This window comes from Sceloporus occidentalis, unplaced genomic scaffold, assembly GCF_023333645.1.
Source record: "Sceloporus occidentalis isolate IW3139 unplaced genomic scaffold, rSceOcc1.0.p SCAF_8, whole genome shotgun sequence".
Lineage (NCBI taxonomy): Eukaryota > Metazoa > Chordata > Lepidosauria > Squamata > Phrynosomatidae > Sceloporus > Sceloporus occidentalis.
The window spans coordinates 26,858,920-26,886,577 of NW_028316988.1; the positions used below are offsets into that span (position 1 = coordinate 26,858,920).

General features: G+C 43.5%; 1 protein-coding gene across 2 annotated transcripts in view; it reads right to left on the reverse strand.

The window, feature by feature from the left end:
* Positions 1-27,580, reverse strand: part of LOC149308403 (calcium/calmodulin-dependent protein kinase type IV-like) — a 47,204-nt gene extending 19,624 nt beyond the window's left edge. Inside the window, exons 1-5 of one of the 2 annotated variants that reach the window (XM_089535732.1) lie at positions 26,657-27,580; positions 11,234-11,312; positions 10,458-10,520; positions 2,924-3,006; positions 1,652-1,724 (exon numbers count right to left, since the gene is read on the reverse strand). In XM_089535732.1, coding sequence (XP_089391858.1) covers positions 1,652-1,724; positions 2,924-3,006; positions 10,458-10,520; positions 11,234-11,312; positions 26,657-26,766 — 408 coding nt within the window. In that variant the 5' untranslated portion in view covers positions 26,767-27,580. Of the gene's footprint in view, positions 1-1,651; positions 1,725-2,923; positions 3,007-10,457; positions 10,521-11,233; positions 11,313-13,658; positions 13,709-26,656 lie in introns of those variants that run through there. The other variant, XM_089535733.1, reaches the window with a different exon arrangement.
* Positions 27,581-27,658: the final 78 nt, after the last annotated feature.

A 27,658-nucleotide genomic window follows, 5' to 3' on the forward strand; every position in this document is an offset into this window, starting at 1 on the left:
ATCTCTCTGTGACTGCCCTTAAGATTTAAAAAAAAAGACAATCCTTGATACTACAGGGGAAGAGATTCCACTTCAACATTAGGAGGAACTTCCTGACAATAAGAGCCGTTCAACAGTAGGACACGCTGCCTCAGAGAGTGGTGGAGTCTCCTTCTTTGGAGGTTTTTAAACAGAGGCTGGATGGCCATCTTTTGGGGGTGCTTTGATTGTGAGTTCCTGCATGGTAGAATGGAGTTGGACTGGATAGCCCTTGGGGTCTCTTCCAGCTCTATGATTCTATATGTTGTTAACTGCCCTGGAGTAGACCTCGACTCATGGATTTCACCCTGTGGATGCGACATCTCCAAGATCCCCTGTCATCCACTGCTCTGCTTAAGCCTTGTAGATTCAGGACTGTGGCCTCCTTGGTTGAGTCTATCCATTTTCTAGCGTGTGGTCTTCCTCTCTTTCTACTTTCCTCCACCTTCCCTAGCATTGTGTTTTCTAATGACTCATGCCTTCTCGTGATGTGGCCAAAGTACGACAGCCTCAGTTTGAACATCTTGGCTTCCAGGGAAATTTCAGGCTTGATCTGTTCCAGGACCCATTTGTTTGTCTTTTTCACTGTCCATGGTACCCTCAGCCCTCTTCTCCAGCAACACATCTCAAATGCATTGATTTTCTTATTTGTTTCACTCACTGTCCAGCTCTCACTGCGGATGAACATGGTGATGGGGAATACAATGGCTTGGATGATTCTAACTTTAATGTTCAGTTGTATCTCTTTACTCTTTAGGATCATGTCTAGGTCTTTCATTGCTGTCCTTCTTTTCTTATTTGTTTCTTGACCACAGCCTCCATTCTGATCAATATTTAAGAGGGCAATCATGTCAGCCCTCCATCTTCTCTTCACCAGGTCCTTCAACCTGTGCTCATATGTTTTGTTCTCAATACTTTTAATTCCTGTTGCCTTTCTCTGAACTCACTCCAGCTGCTCTCTATGCTCCTTAAAATTAAGTGCTCAGAACTGAACACAGCATCCCAGTGGTGGCCTTCTTAGCACTGAATATAGTGAGATTATTACTTCCCTTGTCTTGGGAACTATGGTTCTAGTAATGCCAGCTAAAACAGCATTCAACTTCTTTGCTGCAGCATCACACAGCTGGCTCATGTCAATTCATGATCAACAATAATGCCAAATCCTTTTCACATGTACTACTGCTAAGCCAAGTATTGCCCATCCTTTACCTTTGCATTTGGTTTTTGTGGCCTAAAGGTAGAATTTTCTATTTGTCTCTGTTGAACGTCAGCCCAATATTCTAGTTTATCAAGGTCCTTCTAAATTCTGTCCCTGGCTTCCAATGTGTTAGATACCCATCCCAGCTCTGTAAATGTTGAAAAGTTGCTAAGGATTCCTTCTAGTCCATCTTCTACAAGGGAGGCTGATCTAACTTTTTACATCCGGAAGGAGCTGGAATTTATTGGTTATTGGTTGGTTGATTGACTGAATAAGATATACTGACTCCGACCTACAGCCCAGGATCTCAGGGCTTTTGCAATAAAATCAGTTTCAGAGATTTGAATGGAACGCCAGAACTGGTGCAGATGAAGTGGAGGAGATTTTGGGTTAAATGTAGAACTGGAAAATTTGGAAGGGAAAGAGGCAACTTACAGACACAGCTTCTAGGATTTGTTTCACCACGTGGGCTGCATCTCTTTCGCTGTAGAAGCCCCTCTCAACAATCCTGTGGGGAAATATAATCATGATGATGACTATTAGTCATTATTATTCTCATACCACACTACTACATTTGATGATGATAATGACTCTGACTAATGGTGACCCTCTCCTAGGGTTTTCTTGGCAAAGTGTACCTCTTGTGGGGTTTTCTTGGTAAGATTTCCTCAGAGGGGTTTGCCACCATTGCCTTCCCCTGAGGCTGAGAGTATGACTTGCCCAAAGCCACCCAGTGGGTTTGCATGGCTGAGCATGGATTTGAACCCTTGTCTCCTAGTCCAACACTCAAACCTCAGCATCACGGTGGGTTCCATGTTACATGTCTTCAAGTCAACACTGATTTATGATACCCCATTGCAGGATTTTCTGGGCAAGGGAGTTTGTCACCTTTGCCTTCTTTTGAGGCTGAGAAAGGGTATGGCATACCTACTGTCACCCAATGGTTTGTATGGCCGAGCAGGGATTTGAACCCTGATCTCCTGGAGTCTTAATTTAACACATCACTACCTGACACAGCCTCTTTCATAAGGTCCTCTTCTTGGCAAGGTATTTTCAGAGGAGGTTTGCCATTGCCTTCCTCTGAGGCTGTGATTTACCCAAGGTCCCCAACTGGATTGTCATGGCTGGGCTTTGAACCCTTGTCTCCCAGAGTCATCCATATCTGAGGCTCTCAGCCTCAGGGGAAGGTAATGGGAAACCTCCTCTGAACAAAACTTGACAAGAAAACCCATGATAGGGTAAACCCACTGGGTGACCTAAGTCACACTGTCTCAGCCTCGGTGGATGGCTATGGCAATCCCCCACTCTGAAGAAACGTGCCAAGAAACCCCTGTGATAGGTTTGCCTTAGGAGCACCATGAATTGGAAACGACTGTGAAGGCACACGATAACTGCAAACGGTGACTGCAAAATACCCAAGATCTATAGGGGGGAAATGTAGTACAGTAATATTGCTGGAAATCATTTTGACTGCTCTGCTGAAAACACTTGTCCCCCAATACATAGATCTTGTTGGTGTAAAGGTCTCAGCATTGAGATCTGAGGATAGAAAATACGAGAAAAATGAGGCTTCTGAGACACCCCTGTTCCCCTCTGGCATTGCTGACACCGATTTCCATACTCACATTCATTTCCTCCCCTCTTTTGCTCAATTAGTCACCTTTTATTAAGAACCTGCCAGTTAAACAAAGGTTTCTCACAGATTACCTGTCAAACAATTCGCCACCTGTCACCAGCTCAAGGATGAGAGTGATCTCCGTGGGGGTTTCAAAGATCTCTTTGAGTTTGATCTAGGGGGAAAAAAAGGAGGACGGGGCAAAAGGAGGAGGAAAGAACGGATGAGTTTGGGACCAACTTGTCCAGGAACGACGGGGGAATGAATTAGAATGGAGAAATTCCAGGTTTCACTTCATATTCTACTTTTGAATGGTGGTAAATTATAGCAGGCAGAAGCTAAATCGTGACAGTGTAGACACAGTAGGGATGGAATGAATATTCAAAAATATTCAGTCATCACCATCATTTATATTCTGGCTTCTACTCAAGACTGGGAATCAAGGTGGCTTACGTATTTAAATATTTAAATATTACAATTAAAAACACACCATTTTTTAACGTTAAAATAAAATTAAACAATTAACCATATTAAAAACATACAATCGAAAAATATTACACAATACAATTTAAAAATGGACAGCTACCCATAAGTGGAGAGCTCCTCTGACCTATGCACAAGGTAGGCTCAACATCTGGAGGGCTCCATCCAAGCTACTCATAGGCTCAACATCTGGATAGTTCCATCCAAGCTACCCATAGGCTCAACATTTGGAGGGCTCCATCCAAGCTACCCATAGGCTCAACATCTGGATGGCTCCATCCAAGCTACCCATGGGCTCAACATCTGGATAGCTCCGTCCAAGCTACTCATAGGCTCAACATATGGAAGGCTCCATCCAAGCTGCCCATAGGGTCAACATCTGGAGGGCTCAACATCTAGAGGGCTCCATCAGAGTTACCCATAGGCTCAACATCTGGAGGGCTCCATCCAAGCTACCCATAGGCTCAACATCTAGAGGGCTCCATCAGAGCTACCCATAGGCTCAACATCTGGAGGGCTCCATCCGAGTTACCCATAGGCTCAACATCTGGAGGGCTCCATCCGAGTTACCCATAGGCTCAACATCTGGAGGGCTCCATCCAAGCTACCCATAGGCTCAACATCTGGAGGGATGCTCAAAATATATCTGAAGGGATGCATCTTTTGTTAAGGAAAATGCAACATGGGATATACAGTGAATGAAATAAAACATGTATGTGAGAGTCAGGGTGACTCAGCAGAAGCAATTAAGAGCCACACAGGTGTAGAAGGTAATGGAATTAAAAAGTCCTAAATGCCAAGGACAGAAATGCAAAGTGGATAATTGAACACACCTGAGAATTGTTAAGTGGTCAAGGCTGAGATGATGAAATCATTAATTGTGGGTTGAAACAAGAGGACCAATGAGAGTGGATGTACACGCCCACTGGGTGGATACTGACAAGAGTGGGTGGTATGATCCAAGGACTATAATAATGACTATGAATCCCAATGTATTTTGTGGGTAGTAGTGGATAGTAGTGAGGAGTATTATTGGAGTTGTGTTGGATAGTTTTGGAGCTGTATATAGTAGAATAAAGTAGATCTTTTATATAAGACTACTGAGTTGTCTGGTGTCTTGGGTAAAGATACAAGAGCCAGCTGGATCCTGAAGAAGTGGGAAGACTTCTGTGGAAGCAAGAGTGAGAAGGCTTGGAGAGTTTGTCAGGGTCTTCAGCCTATTCTCTGTAACTCTGCTGCTTTAGAGCAAAGCTTTATCCACTGGCCAAAACTGGTCAGCGCCGGTGCGTAACAAGGTGGTGAGTTCGAGCCAGAGGTGAAGAGCTACAACTCCCATCATCCCTGACATCTGTTGATGATAAACAATGGTGGGTTACAGTCTTATTTAGTTTGTATAGATGTATACTGTGTTGTATGTAGATTTTATATTGTGTGTAACTGCTGTGTAATCATCATAAAGATGACAAACTGCATGTCAATGTCAAGTCAAAGGCTTTCATGGCTGGCATCCATAGTTTTTTGTGGGTTTTTCAGGCTATGACGCCATGTTCTAGAAGAGTTGGTTTCTGAGGGTGTCAGCCACAGATGCTGACGAAATGACAGGAACTAACTCTTCTAGAACATGGCCACATAGTCTGAAAAACCCACAAAAAACTGGATGTCATGTAGAAGGTGGAGTGAGATTATTTTTCATTGCTCCAAAAACTACAACAAAATTGAATGGGTTCCAATTACAAGAAAAGATATTCCACCTGAACATTAGGAAGAACATCTGGACTGGAAGAACTGTTCAACAGTGAAACAGACTGCCTTGGAAAATCATGGATCTTCTTTGGAGGTCTTTTAAACAGAGGTCGGATGGGCATCTTTCAAGAGTTCTTTAGTTTAGTTTAGGCCCTTGGAGTCCCTTCCAGCTCTAAGATTCTATGAATATGATTAATACATCCCTGGCTTTGGAAGAGAAAGAAAATTGCACCTTTATGGATAAAGAGATTTGTACCTTTTTCTTTTAAACAGAAATGCAAGAGAATTAGAGGGTTTTGTGGGGAAGGGGGGGGGGAGCAGAGACTGTTTGCCAATGCACTTTGGATTTGATTTTACTGAATAGCTATGCTTCCCGAAGATTTCGGTGACACTGTGAGTTTCACGCCACTTTAATCATGACTCCTGCAGCTCGGGTGACTGGCTGCACGAGACCCTGCAGCGCTAGTGACACGCCGTGCCAGGCTTAACACTTTCTTCTAAGATGTGGCGGCGTGATCTTTTTCTTATTAACTTCAAAAGTTTACAATCCTATTATCACTTCCTATCAGCCAGAAGGCCTGGCAGGGGAGGGGAAAAGATAGACGTCGCAAGGGTAAATAATGAAATTAGATTCCTCTTCCTCTTCTTCCTCCTCTTCTTTCTTTTTAGCCAACAAAAGATGTTTTAGGGAGAATACACACATACACGTCCCCCCCTTTATATCTGTAATAGCGCCGGAAAAAAGAAAATGGATTGTGCATGTTATTGTACGAAATTAGGTCAGGAGCAGCTTGGGTTATTACCCCAAACTTGGATTTCAAGCTGAAAGGGACAGAATCCTTTGTCAAAAGGAGATCTGGCTTTGAACGGAAGGGGACCTGATCTCACATGTGGTGGACGTGCCCCAAATCAAAGGCTTTTTGGAAACAAATCCATGACCAGATAACTAAAGTATCTAAATGAACTACGAAATGAGACCTGAAGTACTGTATATACTGTGTATAAGTCTAGAAATTTTAGTCACAAAGTTGACCCAAAAAACCTGAATCGACTTATCTACGGGGTCAATGTAAGTACTGTACTTTGCTCCATATAATGGGACTTGTTACATGCCCTTAAGTTTTACCCTCTACTTATCCATGGGTCATATCAAAATCCCTAATTTTGGCCCCCAAACCTGCCCTCGACTGATACATGAGGCCAACTTATAGTCGAGTATAAATGGTACATCTACTCAACATAATAGGTATAAAAATTGATATAAAGATCCACAAAACCATGTTCCTTTGGTAACTGCCACCAGATTAACATAGGCCTGTTACAGACTGCCAAAATAAAGCTGCTTTGGGTCTCTTTGGAGGCATGCTATTTAAATGATGCCTGGGTCCTAAGAGTCCGGAGGTCGCGCCAAAGCCAGACTCCATTCCTAAGCACTGGAGTCCAGCTTTGGTGCAGCTTCCGGATTCTTAGGATGCACGCATCATTTAAACAGCATACCTCCAAAGAGACCCGAAGCAGCTTTATTTTGGCAGTCTGTAACAGGCCATAGGCTAAGAAATGGAGGATAAAGGACATAGCCTCAATAGGTGATGGGTTCACAGGATTTTATGCTATGATGGATATGGACAAATTAACTACATTAAGAAAAGAAAACTATCTGACAAAGTGTGTGAACCATTGGAAGGAAGTGACATTATTTTTGAAAGAGCAATGAGAGGAGAAAGCAGTTTGAAGTACAGAAGACTAACGCAAAGATTTATATGGGGATAATTGAATTTAGTTTGAATGTAATGTATATTTTTGGATAAAATACTCTGAAGTATATAATGTGTTATTTTATATTCATAATCAAAGATTCTTGAATTGACACATAGTAAGGCCAATTTATATCGTAGTAAAGTAAGTAAAGTTGTAGATTACGTAGGAATTAAGTGATTAGGAAGGACTGGAAAAGATTACAGCAGAAACGCATGTCTTACTTTATTGTATAAAGCATTTTTATGGAATAATAGATATTTAGTTAAGGTTTAAGAGGATAATAGAGGTCACACGTTTGTGTTTCTGAAGATGTAAAGGTACATGGAAAGATTTTGTAAAGGCATGAAAGAATGGAAAATAAAGAACATAATAATAATAAGTAGTAGGATTAATAGTAGTAGTAGTATATCGGACTCTAGCAATGTGTACTGACAGTCGCCAGCCAGTGTTCAGATGCACAACGGTCAATTCACATGCGCCCCTATATAGCACTGCCATGACACTCCCTTGCTGAATACAGGGGTTGTAAAACTGCTAGATTTTATGTCCTGCAGATTTAAATCCATTTACTGACTTCCAGCCCAGATTATTTGTGTTTGACTGCAAACCTCTGCATGCTGGCTGGGATCTGGGGAATTGTACAGCCCTCTGTATCCTTGGATTCTTTATCCACAGATTCAACAAGCCACTGGTTGAATATATTCTTAAAAATATAAATTCCAAAAACCATACTTTGATCTTGCCATTTTATATAAGGGACACCATTTTACTATGCTATTGCATTTAATGGCACTTGAGCATCCACTGGTTTTGGTATCCATGGGAAGTCCTGGAACCAAACCTCAGCGGATACCAAAAGCCCACTAGTATAGTCCAAAAAACTGAACTTTTCCAACCTCCATAATTATTATTTTAGTATTCAGCTTTATTTATAGAATTCAGAAGAATGGGAATGATGATCGCCTTGGTCCTAGTAAAGAGCTGCCAAGTTGCGGATTTTCATCTTTGCATCCATTACCCAAAGTTTCACAGAAGAAAATTAGAAACAGAGAATCAGAAGGGCACTCCAGAGGCTATGTAGTCCAGCCCCAAGCTCAGGGCAGGGATCTCACAGCTTTAGCATTCCTGTCTGATGCCCGTCCAGTGTATTTTACAAACATATTTTGTGAAGGAGAACCCACTAACTCCACAAGCAGCCTGTGATTCCATCCATTGTTTCATTTGGATGCAAATTAAAAGGAAACAGATTCAATCTAAACATTAGGAAGAACTTTTTTTTTTACCATGAGAGAAGCGCCCTGTTTAAATGCTGGTACTGCAGCCACAGCATTGTAAGTTCATTCCTAGAGTAGGGCTCCAAGGTCCACTCAGCCTTCCATCCTTTCGTAGGTCAGTAAAAAGAGTACCCAGCTTGTTGGGGGCAATTGGCTTACATTACACATTGTAAATGGCTTAGAGAGTGCTGAGTTCACGGAAAAGCGGTACAGGAATATACTTTATTGCTATTGCTATAAGAGCCATTCAGTAGTAGAATGGACTGCTTCAGAGGCTGGTGGACTCAAAAAAGGAAAGGAGGATTAAACAATGGTTGGATGGCCAGCCTTTGGGAGTGCTTTATTCATGTGTTCCTGCACATTAGGGGGTTGGATTGGATGACCCTTGAGATTCCTTCCAGCTCTATCATTGTATGATTTTATGTACCTCAATAGCACTATATCCCTCCCGCCAGTACCTTTTTCAAGCTCTGTCTCAGTCACCCCTCCCAGGCCTCAATAACCACAATATCCTGCCGCTAAAAGAAAATTAACTGCTCCTTTGTAGAGTAGCATCCAATTCCCAGAAGAGACAGATCTTACAACTCAGCAGGCCTCTCCATAATGTGCCGTGTAAACCCCAGGCGAGGGGAAGTTATTCACATTGGCACGCTTTGCAGCTTAAAGGCAACCTATTAGGGATTAGAAACGGCTTCCCGGAGGATTATCCAGCATCCGGCAGGCTGCGAGGCTGTGCGGATGTCGATGGCGTTAGTGATAAGGTCCAGGAGCAAGTTGGGATGCTGGGATGACCTCAAGAGAACAGCCTTTGTGGCTCCATGACCTAACCATCATAGTGATCAAAAGATCCCGATGCCCAGGAGCAAGGGGGCATGTAGCAGAGACCAACATCTTCCCAATGAAATATTAGCATCAGTTAGGCCTTTGACAAGAAACACTCCCCCCCCCTCGGCATGATAGTCGTGCAAAAAATGTGGTCTAGACAATGCAACTGATAGGGGAATTTGTAAATGGCTGACCAGCCGAACCCAAAAGGCGCTCAGAAATGGCTCATCTTCATCTTGGAGAGAAGTGACCAGTGGGGTGCCACAGGGTTTGGTCCTGGGCCCAGTGCTATTCAACATCTTTATCAATGACTTGGATGAAAGAACAGCGGGCATGCTTATCAAATTTGCAGATGAAACCAAATTAGGAGGAGTAGCTAACATCTCAGAGGAAAGGATCAACGTTCAAAATGACCTGAATGGATTAGAAAGCTGGGCCACAACTAACAAAATGAATTCTAGCATCTTCAGATGGCCTCTTCATGAGATGACAGCAGAAGATGTTGCATCTGAGGGGGACCTCTCTGCCTCTGCTTTTGTCAGGGGATGGATGGATTTTTCTTCTCCTGGAATGGCTTGCTGGATAGCAGAACGGCCTGGATGTTGCTCCTCTCCTTGACCAGGTCTCTACTGGGTGTCCTCCCTTCCCTTCTGGAAGGGTAAGCCGCCCTTCTAGTCTGAGGAGGATTCCTCAAAGGAGGGGATGAGAACCTTGGAGAATTCCGTTAAAGTAATGATGCTTTAAACTTTGGTCCTCCAGAAGCCATGTTGGCCAACAAACAGGAATTCTAGGGGCTGAAGTCCAGAATATCTGGAGGACCAACGTTTGGGAATCACTGCTTTTAAAGCAGTAATTCCCAAACTTTGGTCCTCCAGGTGTTTTGGACTTCAACTCCAGAAGCCCCAGCCAGGTTGGCCAACAAACAGGAATTCTGGGGGCTGAAGTCCAAAACATCTAGAAGACCAAAGTTGAGGAACCACTGCAAGCAACTGTGGAAGGGTAGGGGACTGCATTAACCCTCCAAGAGATCTTGGAGGACCATCACTACACTCTCCACACATGCTTCCAGGGTGACCAGAAGTTCTAACTGCAAAGGAGGACAAAGCATCGCAAAATTTAGGACATTGAAGGACATTACAAAAGCTAAAAACATGAATATAAATGCCAATTCATGCTTCATAGTCAATATGGAAGATATTTTGAAATTCCTCCTGGACAGAAGGTTGAAATGGAGGACAAGTCCTGGAAAAGACGGCTGTCTGGTCACCCTGCATGCATCTAAAATATTTGCAACAAATGCAATTTTGGGGGGGGGGAATTTCTGCCAAAAGAAGAGGCTCGCTAGCTACCTGATGGAAATGTTCTAGCTGGAGTTCCAACACTGAGCGGGAAGGTTGTACTCCAAGGCCCATCAGCCCCTGCCAATTCTTGGATTCCAGGATTTTTCACAGGTCTGCTGTCAATCATGCCTAGCCTTCAGCCACCAAACAAATGTGATTCCCAAGAAAATTCATCCTCCTTTAACAAGACCGGCTGTACTTACGATATTTGGATGTGAGAGCCGCAGCAAAACCCCAATTTCGGTCCTGACAATCTTCTTGTCAATCTAAACATTTTAAAAAAAAGGAAATATAAATCAGAACAACATAGTTTATTTTTTATAATTTTAATAATAAACAGTGATACCTTTGTTGGCCAACCAAAATGCACAAAAGACATCTTGCAAGCTTTCGAAGCTCTGCTGGCTTCTTCACCAGGCAAAGGTATTAAAAATCATACAGAAGGAGGGAATGTCTGGCAACCTCACAAAGGACAGAGGCACCTTGGATCTCAAAAGGAGGACCTTTTTGCATTTCTAATGGAATTTAAAATGTATTTCCTGCACTTTAAAATGCTTCCGGGTTGCGAATCGGCATTGATGTAGTGGTTTCAGCATTGGATTAGGACTCTGGAGACCAGGGTTCAAATCCCTGCACAGCCATGGAAAACCAGTAGGTGACTTTGGACAAGTCACACTTTCTCAGCCTCAGAGGAGAGCAATGGCAACCTTCCTCTAAAGAAACATGCCAAGAAAACCCTATGTTAGGTTTGCCTTAGGGCTGCCATACGTTAAAAAAGTGACTTGGAGGCACACAACAACAACAACAACAACAACAACAAATGTAGCTAAGGATTCACAAAGCTATGAAACATAGACCACAAGGACTACAAACTTAATTTACTTTGTTTCCCAATGAAGTGTATAGCTGAACTGCTTTTATTTTAAAAGAGAGAAAGAAAACAGGAAAGAGAAGGAGAGAAGATGGGCTTTCTACTCACCGTTTTCTTCAGTATCTTGGCTGCGTACTGGGCCTGCGTCCCTTTCTCTTCACAACTGTACACAACCGATGTGGCTCCCCTAAAAAAGGATGCAGAGAGATAAATCTATACAGTTGCAAAATGCAGTAACTACACAATACTGTACATATCATTACATTATAAAAAGGACCACAGAATCTTAGACTTGGAAGGGTCCGCAAGGGCTATATAATGGCTAAGCAGGGAAACGAACCCTGGTCTACAAGGAAAAGGTCATTTTAGGTGGGCACAATTCTTATGTTGGGGGGGAACACTCTCTTTCGGTGGGGGGGTCATACTAAACTTAGGCCCAATAATGGGATATAAAACAGAGTTGGGAATCATGCGGCTCCCAGATACTGCTGGACTCCAACTCCCAGCATTCTTTACCACTGGCTGGGAAGGTTAGGGGGATGCTGAGCGCTGCAGTCCAAGTGGAGCAGTATATAAATCTTTCTCCCGGGTAGTTTTCTGTGTGTGCAAAAGGGCACGTAAAATAACAGAGGGCATGTTGTGTCTTAGCAAGCTTACAAGTCCGACCATCTGCAAGGGATCCCAGCACACTGTAGCACAAAAGACCTCTATTCCCTGATATCGTCTTCCCCAAATGTGCTCCTGGCTCGCTTTTGGTCAAAATATTTTAATTAAAATCAGACCACTAAAGGGATTTAAATCTATAAGCGGCTTTGGGGGCTGCGAAGCAGGGCACTGTTTTGACCTGTGCCTCCTTGGCCTCCCTCCCTCCCTGCCAAGTGAATTGGCAAATGTGTGTTTACACAAAGATTACATCCTGATCTGGCACAGGCCAACAAAACCCTCTCACACAGGGGCAGCTGGGGTCTTCCATGTCAGGGGGATGGTGAATCTACTCCAGGTTTTATCAGAGACATAAAAGGAGCTGTCTAACGGGCAGAATCTATTTGAAAATCTAGGATAAAACCCAGAATGAGTTTACTGGATCCCTGATCTAGAAGTCACTGGGGCATCCAAAATAGATGCTACACATCTGGTTCCATTTCTATCACAGGTGGGTCAGTTTGGATCACAACTGTTCTCCTGGTGAGGATCAAACAGTAGAAAAGCCAAAAAGGAGACAAAGAAAGGACAAATTAAAGGAGAGGCCAAGTTACATTAGATCCAAACCTTCCCTAGCCTAAGGAAACAGCCGCTTTGTTGTTGTTGTTGTGTGCCCTCAAGTCGTTTCTGACTTATGGCAACCCTTATCATGGAGCAAGATGGGAACCTATCTTGGCAAGATTTGTTTAGAGGAGTCTTGCCACTGCCTTCCCCTGAAGCTGAGAGCCTGTGACTTGCCCAAGTCGTCTTGAGATTCCACCTTAACATTAGGAAGAACTTCCTGATGGTAAGAGCTGTTCAACAGTGGAAGACGATGCCTCGGATGGTGGTGAAGTCTCCTTCTTTGGAGGTTTTGAAACAGGCTGGGTGGCCGTCAGGAAGGCTTTGATTCTTGCATGGCAAATGGGGTTGGACTGGATGACCCTTGGAGTCTCTTCCAACTCTAGGATTCTACGATTCTTGCATCACAGCCTGCTGTTTCAAGAAGAAACTGAAAGCATGGATTCAGACTAACCGAAGGCATGGATTCAGATAAGATGTTTGTAATGGCAGCATTGAATAAAGGGGAATGTGTCCATTAGAGAAGTTATATAATTCCACGTAGGAACCTTGAGGGTATTTAGATGGTCCCCACAGTTAGTGTCACACAAGAGGAAGTCCTTACACTGGTGGCAGAGGTGGGGATCAGTCCTCACTCTTGGTAGCAACAGTGAGCACCAGGGATGTCTCCCTATTTGGTAGATTAAGGAGTAGAAACCCCACATTTGGCCTGACTGGTGGGATTTCCTGAAGGGAACCCCTATATTTGATAGGAAGGGAAGGATTTCTAGAGAGAAAGCCCCCTTTTTAGAGTGGATCAGAGGGTGGTAAGACTCCCCAACTTTGGAGGTCTTTAGTCAGGGATTGGATGGATATCTTTTAGGAGTGCTTTAGGCCCCATACAGACAGGTCAAAATAAAGCTGCTTCGGGTCACTTTTGAGGTATGCCGTTTCAATGATGCATGTGTACTAAGAGTCTGGAAGCTGCGCCAAAGCTGCGCTCTGCCGCTCTAGTCCTTAGGATTGGATTGTGGCTTTGGCGCAGCTTTCGGACCCTTAGTACGCATGCATCATTTAAACAACATACCTCCAAAGTGACGTGAAGCAGCTTTATTTTGGCCTGTTTGTATAGGGCCTAGGTTGCAATGCAGGGGGTGAGACTGGGTCACTCTTGACCCCTTCTTCCTCTATTATTCTACAATGACTTGAAAAATCAACAGAATTGACCCCCCCGCCCCGACCAAACTGGTGATAATTTTATACCAATAATGCAACGTGTATATAATTTTACATTTCCTGGCTGAAGGAAGCAGGGCCATTCCTTGCTCCCTGGTGTTAAAGGCAGCACTGGAGTCTTTCTGCAAGAAACGTCTTGGCCACTCTCCTCTTCAAAACAGCTCCCTGGCAACTGGGGAGGAGACGCCGGCTTCCTTATAGGAGGACTAAAATAGCCGCATCTCCATGGCACACCGTTGTCCACGCTATGTATGTTTTTCTCGCACTAAGAATAGCCGTGCTTTTGGCGTTGCTGCTTCTGAACTTCATTAACGGTGACAGCAGGTGGATGGGAAAACAAAATTAGATCCCCTGCACCTTTTTGCTTCCTTCTTCCAGCCGCCTCCTCTTTCGTTTTCTTCTATCCCACTCCAGTGATGAGAATAATCTCTTGTTTTTCCTTCCTTTGACTTGACTTGAGAGTGGGTGGACAAGCTGCAGCTTATGGGCCACAAGGCATGGGGGGGGGGGGGGCAGATCCTTCAAATCTTCTCTGAGCTCATGCATGCCCACGTTTTGGGAATAAAACCCCCAAATTACTAAAGCTTCCAGGAGTGGAACCTAAGAGTGCCCCCAATTCTTTGGAAAATGAGGCCCTTCGCTCTGTACATCTTGTTACCCCCCAAAGGTGTGAGGTTTGGAAAGCCTCCACTAAAAACAGCAATCTATCTTTAAAATCTTGTTGTTTTTATTGTGTGTTCCTTCAAGTCATTTCCGACTCATGGCGACGCTAAAGCTATCCTGGGTTTTTCTTGGCAAGATTTGTTCAGAGGGTGGTTTGCCATTGTTTTCCTCTGAGGCTGAGAGAGTGTGACTTTGCACAAGGTCACCCAGTTAGTTTCATGAGTGAGCTGGGAATTGAACCCTGATCTCCAGAGTCACTGAGGGAATGATATTTTGGCTTGCGAGAGGGCTGAGTAACCTTTGGACCGAGAAGCACCCATATATACCATTACTAACTGGGAGGATTCCATTTTATTAGTGAATTGAGATATCTTTATTTAGAAAACATACACACAAGATAGCAAACACACACAGCATACAAAGCTAACTGAAATGGAAATATGGAAAGGGGATAGTAGGGATTTAGGGGTTGCAATGGGCTTATATTTACCTGTCTGTGGAAGGCTGGGGTGGCTCAGACTGTGGAAGTGTGCAGATGGTCCAAATGAGATGGACTTTCTGTCTGTTATTTGTGTAGTGCTGTTGTGTTTTCATTTTAACGGTTTACATCTTGAGTTGCTTTTCTTTCTTTTTTTAATAGTTTAATCACTTTTTATTTTGTCAATTTTTTTACTGTTAAAAAAAAGCATTTTCTAAGCTGCCTTGAATGCCGAATTGGGGAGAAGGTGAGATAGAAATAAATATAATAATAGCCACAATTCTAGATCAACTACTTAGTTAAGTATACAGTCGGACCTTCGTATCCATGGGGGATGCATGCTGGACCTCTCCATGGATATGAAAAAAATGTGGGACCTCAAACCATTTTTGGACAACTGGGATTGCTGTTTGCAGATGCTTAGATCCATGATGGCAAGCCTGCGGATGGTGTGGTTCCATTGTATCCTAGTAGCATCTCTTGGCCTGACCCCCCCCCCCTCCTAATACTGACTTATGGGCAGCAGCTGCTACAAGTGATAGGGGTCTGTTGTCCTGTCAACTGACATTTCCACTCTTCTTCCACCAGCAGCATCCAGTGTGAAAATCAGAAGCAGGATCCCTGTTGCAATTCTTCCTCATACCAGAGGATATCAGTAGGAAGGGGATCAACAAGAAGACAGACTCCCATTGCGCACAGCAGCTGCTGCCTGGTAAGTCAGGAATGTCGCTACTGCAGCCACAAGGTTGTGAGTTCGATCCCAGTACTCCAAGGTTGACTCAGCCTTCCATCCTTTTATAGGTCAGAAAAATGAGTACCCAGCTTGTTTGGGGCAATTAGTTTACATATTGTAAGCTAATTGTAGAGAGTGCCGAGTTCACTGATAAGCAGTACAGAAATATAAATACTATTGCCATTTCTATTTACGATTCCTACATGTTCCCTACAGTACTGAATACATGGAAATGTGAATATGGATCAGTTAAACAACTCTGGTTTATGCATCTATAATTGTGATTGTGAATTCCAGCTAAAGAGAAGGAGAAAGAGAAGGAGAAGGAGGAACCCTCCCAGCCAAAAATGAAAAGCTTGTTACTTTTGTTTTTGGCTATTGGAATTGGGGTGACCAGATGTCCTAACCACCAAGAAGGACAAGGCAGTGCAAAAGGTAGGAAGTTCATGACAAATGTCGGGCATTACCAAAGAAAAGCTCAAAACACTCATCTAAATACATGCTTCTTAGTCATGCTCCAAACTGAGGACATTTTGAAATTCCTCCTGGACAGAAGGTTGATATGGAGGACATGTCCTGGAGAAGGAGGACCTCTGGTCACCCTGATTGGAGTAAAGATGTACAGATGGGAGAGCCAGACAGTCAAGAAAGCAGACAGAAAGAAAATCAACTCATCTGAGATGCGGTGTTGTAGAAGACTGCTGAGGATCACATGGACAGCCAAAAAGACAAATAACTGGATCCTGGAACAGATCAAGCCTGAACTCTCTTTGGAAACCAAGAGGATCAAATTGAGGCTGTCCTACTTTGGCCACATCAAAAAGCAAACCTTGGCCTGTTACAGACTGCCAAAATAAAGCTGCTTTGGGTCTCTTTGGAGGTATGCTATTTAAATGATGCATGGGTCCTAAGAGTCCGGAGGTCGTGCCAAAGCCACACTCCATTCCTAAGCACCATAGTGCAGCTTTGGTGCAGCTTCCGGATTCTTAGGATGCATGCATCATTTAAACAGCATACCTCCAAAGAGACCCGAAGCAGCTTTATTTTGGCAGTCTGTAACAGGCCCTTGATTCTGCCATTTTATATATGGGACACCATTTTGCTATGCCACTGTATTTAATGGGATTTGAGCATCCATGGATTTTGGTACCCAGCAGATACCAAGAGTCCACTGTAACCTTCAATTGGCCCTCCATATCCATAGATTTTTTTTAATCCACAGATTCAACCATCCATAGCTTGAAAATATTCAATATATATATATAAATTCCAACAAGCAAACCTTGATTTTGCCATTGTCTGTAAGGGACACCATCTTACTACACCACTGTAGCATCTATGGATTTTGGTATTCACAGAAGGTCTGGGGATCAAATTCCAGCGGATACCAAGGGCCCAGAAGCAAAAGGGTATCTCAGCATCAAAGCACCTTCCTTCAGTGACTTGAAGTTACAAAGTCAGCCAAAGTTAGAAATAAATATAATTTCCCTAATGTGTCTAAGAAAACATGTCCTATTCTACTCACGCTGCCAGTGGATTCTGGATGTCATGGGGTTTTCTTGGCAAGAATTGTTCAAGGAGGCTTACCATTACCTACCCCTAAGGCTGAGAGTGTGTGACTTGCCCAGGGTTACCAGTGGGTTTAATGGCTGAGTTGGGACACTGACCTCCACGAAATGTAACTTGAACCCAACACATCACTAACCCTTTCTTTACCTGGAGGGGACACTACTATAATGGCGGGCCCATTATTCCAAGCATTGCCAAGAGAAACAAGACGTCTCCTCTGTGCCAATCCTTCCCTATCCTAAAGAATTTCTAACTGAGAACTATCTGGCCTGAGCCCATCTCTGCCTGCCTACCGAGGGTTTTAACATCCATCTGTCTTCCTTGGCTTATAGTTCTTACAGAACGCCCCCGCAAGGGAAATCAAGCTGGGTCCATCTTTGCTGAGCTTCTGGCTGGTGTTCAAAACCGGATTATTCCATATGGCTTCTCATTTTTTAAAAAAACGGATTTTAAAAGTTAAAATTGAAATGGTTTTAATCCATTAAAAATATCGGTCAGCACTCTGTTGGGATAGTTTTGAAAGACGTAGTCATGTTAGTCTCTTGCAGCATAGAAATGAGGAAGGAAGGAGGGGGGAGAAAAAAGGAAGAAATGTAGCAGGGCCTTTAAGACTAACTGGGTTTTATTTTGGCATGAGCTTTCATGGATATAAACCCACTTCTTTGGATGTAATACCCAGTGGAGGGTTGTTGTTTGTTGTAGTGTGCCTTCAAGTTGTTTCCAACTTACAGTGACCCTATCCTTGGCAAGATTTGTCCAGAGAAGGCTTGCCATTGCTTTTCCTTGAGGCTGAGAGAGTGTGACTTGTCCAAGGTCACCAAGTGGGTTCCATGGCCAAACAAGGAATCAAATTCTGGTCTCCAGAGTCATAGTCTAACACTCAAACCACAACATCATGCTGGCTGTCAGGCACAAAACATATTTGCACAGTGGTGGGAATGGGATGGAATTTAACCAGATCCAAATGCAAATAATGACCCTTTTCAAACTAGCAGTTTCTTTTCCTAGTCTTCCTCTGAAATTTCCTCATTCAAGGACCACAATTGCATAAATAGGCTTTATACCTTAGGCCTTAATACCACTCAGTAATGCGTCTGATGAAGTGGTTTATATCCACAAATCCTCCCGTAAACATAAAAGCCAGTTAGTCTTAAAACTGCCGCCACATTTCCTTTTCCCCCTCTCCCTCCTTTTCTGACCCTGTTGGAAAAGTTAACTTAAAAAGCGACTTATGGACACATAAAATAGAATTGCACACCTGTGTCTGCTACTAAGAAATATTGATGAATATATATGAAACCAATCAGTCAGTCAATCAATCAATCAATACTTTGCTGTTGTTGTGTACCTTCAAGTCGTTTCCGACATATGTTGACCCAAAGGTGGAGCTGTCACGGTGTGTTCTTGGCAAGATTTGTTCAGAGAGGGTTTGCCTTTGTCTTCCTCTGAGGCCGAGAGAGTGTGACTTGCCCAAGGTTACTCAGTGGGTTTTATGACCGAGCGGGGAATTAAACTCTGGCCTCCAGAGTTATAGGGCAACATTCAAGCCACTATGCCACTCTGGTTCTCAGAAGGTGACCCTTACACTAAGGCAGAGTTTTATTGGAAGGATTTATTCAGAAGGGATTTGCCTTGCCTTCCCCTGAGGCTGAGAGAGTGTGACTCACCCAAAGACACCTAGTGGGCTTCCATGGCCAAGCAGGGATTCAAATCCTGGTCTCCGGAGTTGTAGTGTGACTGTAGAACCACTACACCAGGTTGGCTCCTAAACCAGTTGTCAGAGTGGCCACAGGCTAAGACCTCTCAGTCATGCCAAAGCTTGCTTAGTGACTCTGGAGCCATGTTAGATTAGCTTGCTTTTAGTTGCCCCAAAGACTGGGACCCTGAGCAGTGAGTTCAAACTCCAGGAAAAGAGTAGAGCCTCCTTCTTTGGAGGTTTTTAAATAGAGGCTGGATGGCCATCTTTTGTGGGTGCTTTCATTCTGTATTCCTGCATGGCAGAATGGGGTTGGATTGGATCATCCAACTCTGAGATCCTGTGTTTCTATGATTCTGTGGCACTGGAGGAAAGTGCTACAGATACCATGGACTACTAAACAGTCCAAGAGCAAATCCAGCCTGAACTCTCCCAAAATGAGTAGACCGAGGCTATTTGACATCCAAATTATTAAAGATTTTCTGCACAATGGCAATATCAAAATGGAAGCCGTAGTCAAGAAATCAGAAGAAAGCTAAAACTCAGAAGGACAGCTATGAAGGAAGAACATAAGAACTTTGTGAGGAAAAGAGGTATAATTGAATTCCAACATCAGGGTGATCTATGTCAAAGTGTTTCCGATTTCCAAAGTAAGGATGTGAAAGCTGGACAGTCAAGATAGCTGGAAAAGGAAGAAAATCATCTCGCTGGAAATGTGGTGCCAGAAGAGAGTTCAACAGATGCCAGGACTGCTAAAAAGATAAAGAAAAGGAACTTAGCCGTACTGGTTTGAGCATTGGACTATGACTCTGGAGACCAGGGTTCAAATCCTGGCTCAGCCATATCAACCCACTAGGTGACCGTGGGCAAGTCATACTCTTTCAGACTCAGAGGATGGCAATGGCAACCCCCCTCTGAAGAAACCTGCCATGAGAACCCTATTATAGGGCTGCCTTTGGGTTGCCATAAGTTGGAAACAACTTGAAGGCACACGACAACAACGACAATTCTGCTTTTGGCCTAGAGTGGAGGGATTTAGTCAAGAAAGGCCACGACTGTCCTAACTTTGCAAGATCTGAGCAGGGCAGCAGATGCCCACAGGTTTCTGAGGTCTTTTATTCCAGGGGTGGCCCTAAATCGGAGCTGACATGATGACAATTGACAACAGCAAAAAGCAATGCAAGGTTGCTACCAACACTGCACATCGCAATATTAATTTGCTGACAGTTACTAGAACTTGGAGAGTTTTTTGGTCTCTTTAATACCTCCAAGAAATGTGACCGTTGTTCTCTCTCTTTATTTCTCTGCCCTTTAGCCAGCCATAAAAATCGGCCCGGCTGGTCAGTCTCCGAGGGATGGAAAATTGAAACACAAGCAACAGTGAAAAAGTTCTGTGAAAAGAGATGGTAGGACATTGGCAGGAGAGTAATAGGGATTGTGTTCTGTCCTGGGTCTGGTGTTGTTCAGGAAGGGACCCCAAGGGCAATCTAGATAAAACCCCATTCTGCCATGCAGGAATACTTGACTGTAGCACTTCTGAAAGACATCCATCCTACCTCTGCTGAAAGACCTCCAAAGATAGAGAGTCCGCAACCTTCTGGGGCTGTCCATTCTACTGTTGGACATCTCTTACAGTAACATCTTCAAAAGCAAATTTGCAGTTGGCATCAGATTAGGATGAATAGGAAGGATTAGGTGAACCAACTTCAAAATAGAGAAAGGTTCCATTTCTCACCCTTTACAAAAGAAATTGAGGCCTGTTACAGACTGCCAAAATAAAGCTGCTTCGGGTCTCTTTGGAGGTATGCTGTTTAAATGATGCATGCATCCTAAGAATCTGGAAGCTGCACCAAAGCTGCACTCCAGTGCTTAGGAATGGAGTGTGACTTTGGTGTGACCTCTGGACTCTTAGGACCCATGCATCATTTAAATAGCATACCTCCAAAGAGACCTGAAGCAGCTTTATTTTGGCAGTCTGTAACAGGCCTGAGATTCATAAAACCTGCACAGAACACCAATGGTTACAAAAATGGAAGGAAAGATTCTCAGTTGGTTGCTAGAAATCTGTATCCTGTTTTTCTACACTCTTAAAATGATGGATCTGCGTGCCCTTGAGCATGCAAAGAATACCTTTGGTCCCCAAATAGTCAGTCATCCATGGCAACCTGGCTTCTTTTTTTATTAGAACAAGCTAACAGGGCTAATGAACAGATTTCATTTTGACTTTCCAAAGCTTTTTTGGGGTGTGTGTGTTTAACATTATAATTTATGCATCATTTATAACATATAATAAAGCCTTCCTTGCTTTTTCTATTTTAACTGTCAGCCGCTTGCCGTTTGTTTTGAGCTCACCGGTAGGGACATAAAAATGTGTGAATTGCCTAATAATAGTGGTCTGACATTTGAAAAGGGATGGGCTGAACTTTTTAATTATGTCCCTACTTATTTATTCTACGCCGGGTGTTTTTAAACTGTTTGGATTGGTTTTTAATAGCATACCTGGTTTAATTTGCATTTCAGTGCCTACAGTGCATAGTGTTTTTTACTGGGACCTTTTTAATTACATCGTACATCCGCCTTGCCATCTCAAGCTTGGGAGAAAGACAAAGTTTAAGTCAAATAAATCAGAATAATAAATCAAGGATGAATTAATAACCATAATAGGCAGCACTCGGTGTGGGACACCTGCTGAAAGAAGAGCAAAAGGAAGCAGAAATGGGAAAGCAATTACTCTTCCCACTGCAGAACCTGTTGCTGTTGTTGTTGTTGTTGTTGTTGTGTGCCAAGTCATTTGTTACCTATGACAACCCTAAGGCAAACCTATCATAGGGTTTTCTTGGCAAGTTTAATCAGACGGGGTTTGCTATTATCATTTTCTGTGGTTGAGAGAGTGCAACTTACCCAAGATCACCCAATGGTTTCCACAGCTGAGCCAAAATTTGAACCCTGGTCTCCAGAGCCCTAAGTCCAACACCCAAACCACTACACCACAGAGAACTATAAGGCAGAACTTTTGTGCAATGTGGGACTTGGGCAACTCTATTCATCCCAAGCCACCGGCTGTATGTGGCCACTGAACTACAGCCCATGTGTGGGGCTTCACAAAGCTGTTGGCTGCATGTGGCCCATCAAGTTATGGACCATATATGGACTACTGAATCATGAAGCACATGCATCCAACTGAGCCATGGGCCACATGCAGCCTGTTATGCCCTACCTCCCAGATCCAGGCTTGTCCTCAGCATCTGAAGGCTCTGATGAAGAGGCTGAGAGCCTAAGGGACAGGCGAGGACTGCAGCAGTCCAGGAGATGAACTGCAGCAAGCACTGGGGTTGTGTTACCAGCAACCACAGGAGCAAAGTGCATTACAATCACAATCCCACAGACAAAGAGCCAGATTTAACCAGAGAAGCCGACGTTCCCAGGGATTAAGTAAGAGGCAGGCTGCTAATAGGGACCACCTGCAAGATTAGGATGAGTTATAAAGATGCCAGCATCTCTCTCGGTCTAGAATGGCTGACAATCATCCATCTTCCTTGGGAGAAAGCCACACTGGTGTCTTGTTCCTTCATCGATTGCCTGTTGCTTTGAATGCTGAGTATTCTTTTAGATTATTCTTTGGACTGCTTTACCAGACTGACTGCTGACTTGTGAATGATCAGGATTGGATTAAACAACCACCGCTTTTGCTACAGACATGCTAGTGAGCTAAATCCTATCCCTCTCCCTGCTTAAGATGCTGAAGTTTTGAGCTGGGAGTTTGGTTAGCTTCCCAAGGGCAACACTGGACACAGCTCACTGGGCCACTGGCCACATGTGGCCCACTAAGAGTCATGAGCCACTTACAGGGCTTCAATTCATTGGCCACAGATGTTTCTCCCAAAACATGAAATGCATAGAAGCACAGAATCCTAGGGTTGGAAGAGATCCCAAGGGTCATCCAGCCCAGCCCTCTGCCATACAGGAATACACAATCAAAACACCCCCAAGAGATATACATCCAGCCTCTGTTTACAGCAGAGCATACAACCACATGAGCCTTTGACTCATGGGCCACATGTGACCCATGCTAACATGCAACCCTGTTGACCATGCGTAGTCCCAACCTACAACATCCCAAGCCATGGGCCACATGTGGCCTCTAAACTATTTTTGCTCCATAACATCTGGAATACCTTCCCAGTCTAACATGACAGTCATTTATATTTTGCATATACCTTATACACATATACATGAAGAGATTTGCTACATAATATGTTTTAACAATTTTCTGCATGAAACAAAGTTGGTGGACACTGAACCGTCTGAAAGCAAAGGTGTAACTCTTTCAGCCGCTCATGAAAAGGATTTGGATTGTGGAGTATTCTGGAATTACAGATAAGGGAGACTTGGCCTGTAACAATAATTATCATTTTAAAATTGCTTACTTATTAGTAGGTTGTTTTTAAATGGAAAGTTTTGTATTAGAAATGGTTTAGCCTGCACTGACTTAATTCACTTCGTTCTTTAACTGACACAAATGTGGGCTACAAATAAAATAAATAGTAGAATAATAATAATAATAGTTATAACTGACTCATAGAAATTATCATGATCACTGTGATGATTTTATCCCACACACGTAATCCTGAACACCTACACTTTTCCTTTTCTTCACTCTCTGAAGATGCCAGCCACAGATGCTGGCGAAACGTCAGGAATAAACTCTTCTAGAATATGGCCACATAGCTCGAAAAACCCACAAAAAACTATGGTTGCCAGCCATGAAAGCCTTCGGCTTCACAACTAAGGCTCATCATTTCTGCTCAGCAGAAGGTAGTTGTGTGTGTTTGACACCCGAGCAGTAAAACCCATGCTTTACCTACGTCTTGCAAAACTCCACTTAGCAAAACAAACTTTCTCATTTCTTTTAGAATAACCACACACCCTCCAACATTGCATAGATAGATGACAACCAGAACGCAGGGGACCCAGTCACAACATCCGAGTGCGGTCAAGATGGCAAAAGTCATTAACAGACAAGCTCAAAGGGGCTGCAGAGTTCGCTTTTGCCGGAGCCTATAGGGGAGGACAAGACTCTGCCCCTTCCTCTTCCTTCCCATCCCTGCTGAGTTAATGGAGTGAAAACTACTTTTGCACTTTGAACTCCGTTTACAGCAGCCGAATTAAACTGTGGGCAAAGGGGGAAGTGAGAGGAGAAAACAGGGCATTTCAAAAGAAGCCGAGAAAGTGAAATGGCAGAGCATTAATCGGGACTGTCCCTGCCAAACTGGGATAGTTGGAGAGTATCAGTGTGGCATAGTGGTTTGAGTGTTGGACTACGACTCTGGAGACCTGGGTTTGATTTCCAGCTCGGCCATTAAACTCGTTGGGTGATCTTGGGCAAGCCACATGCTTTCAGCCTCAGAGGAACTCCAACTTGCTCCAACTTGTCGTTATTTTTATAACAGCAATTGCCTTCTTAACACCTGGTAGACTGCGAAACCAAGGTACAAGTTGAGTCTCCCTTATCCATTACCCAGCTCCTTTCACTTATCCTCATATGGTCTGTTTCCATAGATAGACTCATAGAGTTGGGAGGGACCCCTGGGCCATCCAGACTAACCCCATTTTGCCATGCAAGAAGACACAATCAAAGCATTCCCAGCAAGATGGCCATCCAAAGGAGACTCCACCATAGTCCAAGGCAACATCTTCCACTGCTGAACAGCCCTTACCATCAGGAAGTTCTTCCTAATGTTTGAGTGGAATCTCTTATCATCCTTGTTGCCCTTCTTTGAACCTGCTCAGAGGCTAGATGGCCTTTGTGGCCCCTTGCAACTCTGAGATTCTATGAAAACAGAATACAGCATAAATGGAACTTATTCTGTGGCTTCTAAATCCCCAGATTGCCTTTTCCCCCCAGCCAAAAGTTAAGACATAATTTCTTCTCGTAGGCTGCATCTGCACTGCAGAAATAATCCAGGTTGACCCTACATTAACTGCCATGGCTCAGTGCTATTCAATTTTGGGATGCGTAGTTTTGTGAGACATTTAGCCTTCTCTGTCAGAGAGCTCCAATGCCACAACAAACTACAATTCCCAGAATTTTGTTGCATGGAGCCATGGTGGTGACAACCTGGATTATTTCTGCAGTGCGGATACAGCCTTAGCCACATCAGGATGCAGCAATGCTTTTTTTATTCACTCTTAGAGTAGAGGGCCATTGTTTCACATTTCAAATATTCCTTTTTCAAAACATTTAGTTACTCTGTGTTTTGTGGGGCAATCTGTATAGCCTCCCATGGACCCCGGGAGGGCAAAAACATATCCCCTCTGATTTAGCATAGTTGCCCTACAACCTGTTATAGCTAACCTTTACAGATAAAATAATTTTGCTTTAGAGGAAGCCACATCTTGATGTTTTTAAAGTCCACACTAAAATACAGTGGGCCCTCCACATTCACTGGGTTAGGGGTTTCGGACCCTGGGAAAATGAAAAACCCACATACAAAAAAGCAATTTTTAAACCTCTCTAAGAATGTCTAGGTCCTCCAGCACAACTCTATGGCTATGATCACAGAATTGCATTTGAGGACCTACAAATGCATAAAGAAGTGTTTCATCTAGGAATCTGTAGGTCATCCAGTGTGACTCTGTGGTCAATTTCTGGCAGAGTTGCGCTGGAGGACCTAGAGATTCCTAGAGAGACTATAGTAATCAAATCCGTGAATAATCACATCAGCAAAAGCTACATTGGCAAATACAGAGGGCCAACTGTAATAATAATAATAATAATAATAATAATAATGAACTCTAGATTTCTAAATTAAGCGCTGAGAAAGGAATGGAGAAGAAGGAGACTAAATTATTATTATGGAAAGAATTAAAGTATGATTAATGGAGGATGAAGATTAAAGAAGGGCAGAGATCCTTACCATCTTATAAGCAGCAAAAAAGTCATTTGGAGTAATAAATGTAAATATTTAGGTCAATTCAAAATATGATTATCTTTGGGGGTAAAGAAGAATTCCAATTATGCTAGGACAGACGTTATAATTTTATATTATAACAGGAAGAAGTATATAACATGTTTAACCTTTACGTATGTTTTTTCTTTAATATGTATGTTATGTTGTCTACCGTATCTTAATTTTTATGTATGTTGGATATGTAGAATGTGAATGGATTATTCAAGAAGAATAATTACACTTTTAATCTGAAATATATATATATATATATATATATATATAAAGTTTGCACTAAAAGCTCTGTGCCTTTTCCCTTGTTGCTTATGGCCAAAATCAACACAATCAAATGTGTTGAATTTTACATTGTAAGCTCTCTGGAGTAGATAGAGACTCCACTCCTTGTTACTTTGGCTGCATCCGCATTGCAGAAATAATCCAGTTTGACGCCACTTTAACTGCCATAGCTCCATGTTATAGGATTCTCACAAAATTTTAGTTTTGTGAGACATTTAATCTTCTCTGTCAGAACTGGTGCCCCAATAAACTACAGTTCTAAAAATTCACCAGAACTGAGGCATGACAGTTAAAGTGGTGTCAAACTGGATTATTTCAGCAGTGCAGATGCAGCCTTGCCAAGCCCCATGCCCACCCTGGCAGCTGGCAGCTTCCATGCCAGTGGAACGCTGCATCCGCTCCTGGTTTCACTCTGAATTTCATGGACCGACACAAAGCATTTGGGGGAAAGAAATCAGAAATTAAAGTTACTGCATTAAATCATTAGGCTTTGGCTAATGAGGTTCATTCGACAGAGCTCAGACCCTTGTGGAACACCTTTAAACTTCAAATTGGGATCCTCCACTCCATGGATACTGGGGGAACAGTGTCTTTGGCATGCCCAGGGATGGAAAAGAGGAAGAGTGGGGATGATGGGACAGAGGATAGGAAAAACTCGGCCTGACCGTACCTGCCCAACTCAGGACCCACAAGGTAGAAATCTTGGAGAGATGAATCCTTCCGGGAGCCTTCGATCCAATATTCCTCCTCAGGAGGCTTGGTGGTGGGCATCCTTGGCATAAGGATGACACACGACCCTGGTCCAGAGGCAAGTCCTGTCTTCTTTTTGGAGACAAGTGGCAACCTGTGGAGGCTCAAAACATACCCAAATCTCCTGGCAAAATGCAAAAAGCTACCACATCACTTGTTTCTCATGGTGATGGACCCCCTATTCGATGCTCACCACATTCATGGCACGAGGGAAATCCTCTTGAAAGAGGGGGGACTGCCTACAAAATGGTCTGGGGTTGAAGGCTGTGCCCCCTTCTCTCCAGAATTGGCATTCGCTTCATGCCAAGGACCACCTTGTCCAATAATAATTATAATAATAATTATTATTTCTATTCTGCCTTTTCCCGATAGATGTCCAGGTGTTGCCTTGGCACCAGAAGAACAAAAACCCCGCAAGTTAGGGCAGGCCACGCGTTCACTTTCCTTGTGCCACCTCAGCAAAGAGGACCACAGGCCCAAAATCTCCTTTGTCTCTGCTTTCTCCTTTTCTTTTCCTTCTGGATCTTTAGATCTGGGCTTGATCTGTCCGGCTTGGTGAGGTCCAAAGGCTTGGGCCTTCTTGGCTTCAGGTTTCCAATGGATCAGGAGAGTGATACAAACAGAGCATCCTAGGCTTACAGAGAAATCAATGCAGCAGCATCCAGATGCCTTTGTTTTCCAATGCTAGGAAGGCTGGGCTCTTGCAATAATTGCACATCGGCCTCAAGCCCAGGCTTCCCTCCTCCTGTGGCAGCCTCTTTCAGTGGCTTTCCCAAAGGATGGAGGGGATGCTGGGACCACACAGCCTCCACCACACCCAAGGGAGGCAGGCAGCCCACATCTCCCAGTGACCTCTATTTGGGAAAAGGATGCTCTGCTGCCAACCTGGCTTTCAAACCTGGCTCGCTCCTGCCACCTAACG